Below are 6795 nucleotides of genomic sequence, written 5' to 3'. Positions count from 1 at the left end.
TTTGTGACATGTGATTTTCCTCTGCTGATAGCTGGAGGTGATCATAATGTCAGATGTTCCTGGAACTTTAGTGTGACGTTGCATTGCACTCAGCACATTGCGATGAGCCACATGAGCAGTTTCCACTGGTGATAAGGTTTAATCCATGACATCATTAGATGAAACATAAAGCTAACTATGCTACAGACATCACAATGGACTAGTAGAACTAAATCTAGAATACTGAAATAACACTGCATCGGAATCAGGTATTATACATCACCCAATGACTCTTGTCCGGGGCATTATTTTGAGAATGTTTTTAGCATGTGATGATAACAAACACACACCAGTCAGTCACAGATGGCAGGTTGTTCTACCTAACTGTTAAATAGTTAATGTGCTAACTACGCCATGAATTAGGTAACACAGTGCTTTGCTGCTGTCACAAGTTTTGCTCTATTGTTTTTCCCATCAATACCAGATGGTAAATTTGTGGGCTTACTTGTGGAGAAATCAAAATACAATATCTTGGGTTGAAGAGTTCAATTAATTACCTGTGTATCATTGTGATAATTAATAGTATTCAGCTCTAGATTTTAAATATCCATCTGAATAAAAAATATATATATATTTAAAAGAGTCCTGGACTGAATGAGTGTCCAGCAATCACAAGAACATAGGAGGCTTTTCACAAGACCTTTGAGTGAATCCGTATTTAATGTAGTCTGACACTTTTCACATAGCATTCCTGAAACCCACCCATGCTGTAGTTACCTTTATTCTGAAGAAAAAGGTGGATAATACTCTTTTCCCATTTGTTTTTTCTATCTCCCTTTTTATCTCCCTCTGTCCGGTACCTTTTGTCATATCTTAACTGTCCATGTTCCAAGATAATGGAATTAATGTGGGAATTGGAGTGGACAGCGGTGCCTTCGCAAGCTCTTGGACATGTTTAACAATGAGGGGATTAATTTCAGTGTGGTCCCAAAGTCTTCTTTCTCAGGAAAATTGGCCTGTGCCTTTGGGTTCAATTTAGTCATGGAATAATCAGAGGATTGAGAAGGAAATACAGAGATACAACAGACAAAAAGATTTCAGTAGGTTTGACTTTGAAAACGGGAACATTCATATATGAAGTGGAATGTTGGTTAACATAGAATTTGAATGAATATTAGTAATTTAAAGTAAGTAGGTGTTAATGTGAACAAAAAATTATTACATGTCAATTTTGTAAGATTAAGCAGAATTAATTGAGTTTAGCCACAACTTAGTTTGTCCAGTTCTTACATGCAGTGTTTAGGGAGGTGGGAAACATTTTACATTAGATGAAAATTTGAAAATTTCATTAATAATAATAATAGTGTAAAACATTACAAGTAAAAACATTTTTATAAGGTTTTAGTTTTAGTTAACCATGATTCACACAACTTACGGGTATTTTCCCAAAACTTTGTGTGCTAATATGATACACTGTCAGAAAATATGTGCAAAATTTGTACCTTCAGGGGTCCAATGGCTTGTCACTGGGGCAGTACCCTCAAGGGTACACCCGTTGTACCCTTTCACATGGGTACGTATCTGTACCCTTGCAGTGTGTACCTGTCAAAGGCAAATATGTACCTCTGCTTACTAAATTGTACCTTACAGTGCTATGGTACCATTATGTACCTTTAAAAAAGGTGCAAATGTGTCCTTTTAAGGGTACTGCCCCAGTGACAACCCTTTTGTACCATTTGATGGCAAATTTGTACTTCATCCAGCATATTAAAAAGTCCAGAATGCTGTTTATCACATTTATTAAACATTCAAAACTATTAAATTGACATTTATCACAGGATGAATGTTTTTAGCTTTATGACAATGCCACAACAGGATACATTGCGCAATTTTACAATGAAAAAGCAATCTTTTTCCAACAGTACATATAGCATTAATTGTAACTTTATACCCTAAACATTTGATCCTAAACACACATTTATTAAAGATTAAAAACTATTACATTCTCACATTTTTCACAGGAGGAATGCTTTAAGCTCCATCACAATGCGTCATAACAGGATGCATACATTGAACACCTTTTTGAAAAAAAGTTGTTTAGACTAACTTTAAAACATTTCATAAAACTGTAAACAGCAAGAACATTAAGCTTAATATTAATTTTTTTTTTTTTTTCAAAATCAGTACAAATCGCATTAAGTACATGTTTCTACTGCATTCTACATTTTCTAAAACCAGTTTTGAACATCAAGAATTTCAAAGCAATCATTTTCCAACAGTACTAATTTCATTAAGTGTAACTTTAAAATATGATGTACCGTTTCAACCAGCCTAAGCTTAGATTTACAATGTTCTTTTAACATGTGTGGAGAGCTAACAATTTTGGAAGCTTCTTCAAAAAAAAAATCCCTTGACTGTACCATTTCTCTTATTTCAGGACATTATAAAATGTTGAACCCATTTTTTTTTGAAGATGGCAAGTAATAAAAGAGTCACAATTCTCTTTAAAATAACAAAATAAAAAAATTTATGTCATTCACTATTTCCTGCCGGACGGTCTGTGGAATGTGATTTTTTTCTCTCTACATTTAAGAATGAAACTGAAGAGATTTTCTTTGAAGTTTGTCAAAAGCTCGTTCCTACTAGGTGGAGGCATTTCATCTGTCCTAGGCTGTAGCTCAATTATCCCTTCTTCAACTCCTAGTCCCCTGCACACCTCCACACCATCCACTTTAACAAGGACTTGAACCCTCTTGGAGAAAGCCATTCCAGTCAGTTTCTACCAACTGTATGTTTGGGTATGGAGTATCAGCATCACACTGTGAAAAGCAAAAAAAAAACAAGAAAAATTCTATCAGTAAAACAATGCTACATCTGTCAGAACTACATACCTGGTCATGTATCAGAGTATTACAAAGTGATAGTTAAACAAATAGTTCCATACCTCTTCTAGTGTGATTAAGCTCTCAACCTTCTCTTTAAAGATCTGGGGCAGCAGAATCAGTGCTGCACGGAAGTCAGAATCTATTGTAAAATAAAATAAAATAAATGAACTCAAACAACTAACTTCAATAATTTAATATTAGAAATTGCCTGTTTTCATATTCATTTATACCCCCCATAAGTGGTTTCCTTTACTCATTGTTAGTCATATTTCAGTCAAAAAAAATAAAAAATAAAATGGATCGAAGGAACACTCCACTTGTTAACCCACATTTTCCAACTCCCCAGTTAAACAGTTGAGTTTTACCGTTTTCGAATCCATTCATTTGATCTCCGGGTCTGGCTATAGCACTTTTAGCTTAGCTTAGCATAGATCATTGAATCGGATTAGACTGTTAGCAACTCGCTCAAATTACCAAAGAGTTTCGATATTATTCCTATTTAAAACTTGAATCTTCTGTATTTACATAGTGTACGAAGACTGACGGAAAATGAAAAGTTGCGATTTTCTAGGCCGATATGGCTAGGAACTATACTCTCGTTCCGGTGTAATAATCAAGGAACTTTGCTGATAGTCTTGTTAATTAAAAGTATAGGTGCTCAACAAATACATTTGTTGAAAATTTGCGCTTGGTCCATACAATATCTTCATGCGAAACTGATCAAGACGAGTGTTTCAGGTTAAAAAGTATATAACTAGTTATGATATAGCTGGGGATATAGCTAATTATACAAATTGTCATTTAAAAAAAATAAAAATAAATAACTGATCATTTTGCTAGATAAGACCCTCTTCCTCAGCTGGGATGGTTTTGAGCCTTTTGAAGCTGCATTTAAACTGCATTTTGGAAGTTAAAACTCATGGGCACCATAGAAGTCCACTATGGAGAAAAATTCTGAAATGTTTATCATCAAAAGCATAATTTCTTTACGACATGAACATCTTGGATGACAAGGGGACATTAACTGTAAATTTTGTTCTGGAAGTGAACTTCTTTAGTTAAACTTATTTCCAGCAAGAATAACTATATTGTGACGTATCATTATCGTGAAATAAAATTACTCAATCATGTTATAAGATATTGGTCACATCGCGCACTGCAAGATCAGTTTCTCATGAAGATATTGTATGGACCAAGCACAAATTTTCAACAAATGTATTTGTTGAGCACCTATACTTTTAATTAACAAGACTATCAGTCTTTAAAAAAGCTCAGAAATGGATGATCACAAAACCACTACATTTTAGGTCAATACCTGGTAGATCTTCTGCAAGCATCTCTTCTCTTGCTTCTTTGTAGACTTTGGCCAATGGAGCATTTCTTTGAACAAGCTCAAGCACCTTTGGCACAACACTGGTAAAGCCGTCCTTGAAGCGCTGACTTAAACTGACAGTTGATGAATGCATTCGGTCAACTTCATCACACAACTGAAAATTGACAAAAAAAAAGACAAAGTTAATCATTCACTTCCACTAAAAAATAAAAATAAAGATTCTAATATTCTTTGTTGCGAACTACGGCTCCGTGCATTTAAATGCCGCTCCATCTGAAAGCAGGTGATGGAGATTTACCGCTAATCAAACCGGCTTTACTGACGAGATGCGCATGACAATAGATTAGAAACTTCTTTCACGAGTTTACCGGTTTTGATAATTAACTTAATGGTGAACAAATTGCGCTTGCTGTCTATGGAAGGACTCGATGCCGACGTAACGTTACGCCTCGATCAGCAGGACAAATGATTAGGACTCACGTTTAGAATTAACTATGTACCAAATAAAACTGATATAGCTGCTAAGTCAACACGGATGATATTCGTAAATTATATAATTTCAGACTGACTATGAGAGGCGTTAAAATAAAACAAGACAGGCATTCGCTCGCGTCCGGAGTGAACACGGGTCACTTAACGTTAGCGTAGTAAGAAACTTCAGGAAAACTGAGTTTATAAATCTGTGGTAAAAGCTGACACAAAACGCGATGGGTTTGAAGTGTTTCTATGGCCGTTTCACCGCTGTTTTATCAGCGTCTCGAGCACTGTCTCGCGGTAGAATATAAGTTATGCGAAAAGTTGTAGCAGCTATCTTAATTTCTGGCTAAATATGAATACAAAATAACTGCAATGATAATATGCTTAATGTAATAACAATGGGTTGGTTTTGTCAGGTCAGTGTTTTCGAAGAAAGGTTTACCTCAGGCCTTGCTATTGACGCAATGTCAAGGAATCGAAAGGGAACCAACGGATTTTCACAGTAACGTTACTTAAAACTAAACTTACCTCTGAATTTCTGTGCTTCGTCTTCAGTGACATGTATTCCAGCTTCTTTCAATTTTTCAAGAAGATCCTCCGTCGACAACGTCTGTAGTGTGGCAGCCATGACGTCGAATAACTGTAACGGACGGTGCGGAGCACATTCTCTTCTTCGCGCGCATAATATGGACCGCGCGGGCTACAATCCCATTGGACGACGCGAATTTAAAGAAGACCGGCTGCGAAAATGCGCACTTGAACTTTGAGGCAAAGTAAAAGTACACCATAATGTTAAATAAACGTGAAATAATTTGTCTACATTGTACTTTTGCTAAGAAAGATTAGTACATGTATTCTGTAACTCTAAATTAAAACAAAAAATTTAAACTGCTCTTATATCAGTTTAGAATTCAATTAAAAATACAGGCATAATACATTTGCTTTGTTTAAAAGTTATCTTGATGCTCTGCATAATTAATAAAATGTCATTTGCTTGTGTACGGTTCAGAAATAGTCAGTAAAGATGTGTCTCTTAAATATATGTGGTTATTTTGTGCTTCTCTTCCAAATAACCAACAACTCATGAAAATGATTATCTTGCTATTTTAGGTGACCGTTTGATACACTTTGGCTTACTCCTTTTGTCACACTAGTGATTGTACCTTTGTTTGGGGATTAAATGGTCCAAACATGGACCCTCTGACAGTTGGAAACATATTTGTACCTTTTTTACCCTTAAATGGTACATATGAGTACCCTAAGGTGTAACTATGACCCACTGAGGGTACAACTTCACCATTTGTACCCTAAGTGTTCACAAACGGACCCCAACGTACCCTTTTTTCTGACAGTGTAATGTCAAGTTGAGTTTTTAGTGTCACTGCATGTGAGTTTGAAAGACATATATAAGAAAAATTATGTATTCTTTGGTGAGAATACCTACAGGTGGCTGACAAAGGATTCAAATGGCTTATATTACTGCTATTGGCCATTTTACTGTGATGTGCACAAAAGGACTTTACTCTTTTTTTTTTTTAAGATCCTGCTGTAAAAAACTAGAGGGTTGAGATCAATAATGCCATGTCTAACTCTTCACTGGTAATTTTATGTGGTTTATAATAGTAGCCCATAAGGAAGAATCCACGCAGCCCAGATCCGAAGCTACCTTTTATTCAACAAGTTCTTTCTCTCCCTTAAACCCACTCTGAAAGAATGAATGGAAACAATCAGCTTGAAGAGCAACAGACTAGTAACAGAAAACCCTTTACAGTATAAACACAGGGACACTATCCAAACTTGAGCTCTGTTCAGAGCTGAGCTGGCTTTGATTGCCCTAATCTGCAGCCACTGCCTGTCTAGTCTCTGTCTGGGTTCCATGCCCTCAGACAAAAGCTCCGGACACCTTGCCCACTAACAAAGGGGTCGATGCCACTCTCCACTAATTGAAGCGGACAAGGCTTGCTGATGGGGCCTTTTTGAGCAATTGAACTTGGTGAATGCTTCTTTGGGATCTGATGAAACACGGACAGTTGATTTGACTTCAAAAGCAGACTCCAGCAGGCACTCAGAGGAACTGACGAGCAAAAATTGTCCCATATTCAGGGAATAAAATATGTGGTT

The 6795-nt window shown here is 36.2% G+C and overlaps 1 protein-coding gene across 1 annotated transcript; it reads right to left on the bottom strand.

Annotated features, from left to right (window-relative positions):
• Positions 1–1762: 1762 nt before the first annotated feature.
• Positions 1763–5346, bottom strand: LOC306842808 (uncharacterized protein). The gene is made up of 4 exons (XM_079373884.1): positions 5203–5346; positions 4180–4351; positions 2924–3003; positions 1763–2798 (listed from the first exon to the last, which is right to left on the bottom strand). Exons 1-4 carry the CDS (start codon positions 5233–5235, stop codon positions 2712–2714), a joined length of 372 nt encoding a protein of 123 aa, XP_079230010.1. The 5' UTR covers positions 5236–5346; the 3' UTR covers positions 1763–2711.
• Between the last annotated feature and the right edge of the window lie 1449 nt (positions 5347–6795).

Source organism: Barbus barbus (assembly GCF_936440315.1).
Source record: "Barbus barbus genome assembly, chromosome: 23".
Taxonomy (NCBI): domain Eukaryota; kingdom Metazoa; phylum Chordata; class Actinopteri; order Cypriniformes; family Cyprinidae; genus Barbus; species Barbus barbus.
The sequence above is the reverse complement of the archived record's forward strand: the minus strand, read 5'-3'. Positions and strand labels throughout refer to the sequence as shown.

Excerpts from the sequence above, each read along its gene's own strand:
- LOC306842808 (XM_079373884.1), bottom strand. The coding sequence starts at position 5,235 with ATGTCACTGAAGACGAAGCACAGAAATTCAGAG. Across the intron at positions 3,004-4,179 it reads GCTTGCAGAAGATCTACCAG|ATTCTGACTTCCGTGCAGCA; the intron begins GTATTGACCTAA and ends ATTTTACAATAG. Across the intron at positions 2,799-2,923 it reads GCTTAATCACACTAGAAGAG|TGTGATGCTGATACTCCATA; the intron begins GTATGGAACTAT and ends TGCTTTTCACAG.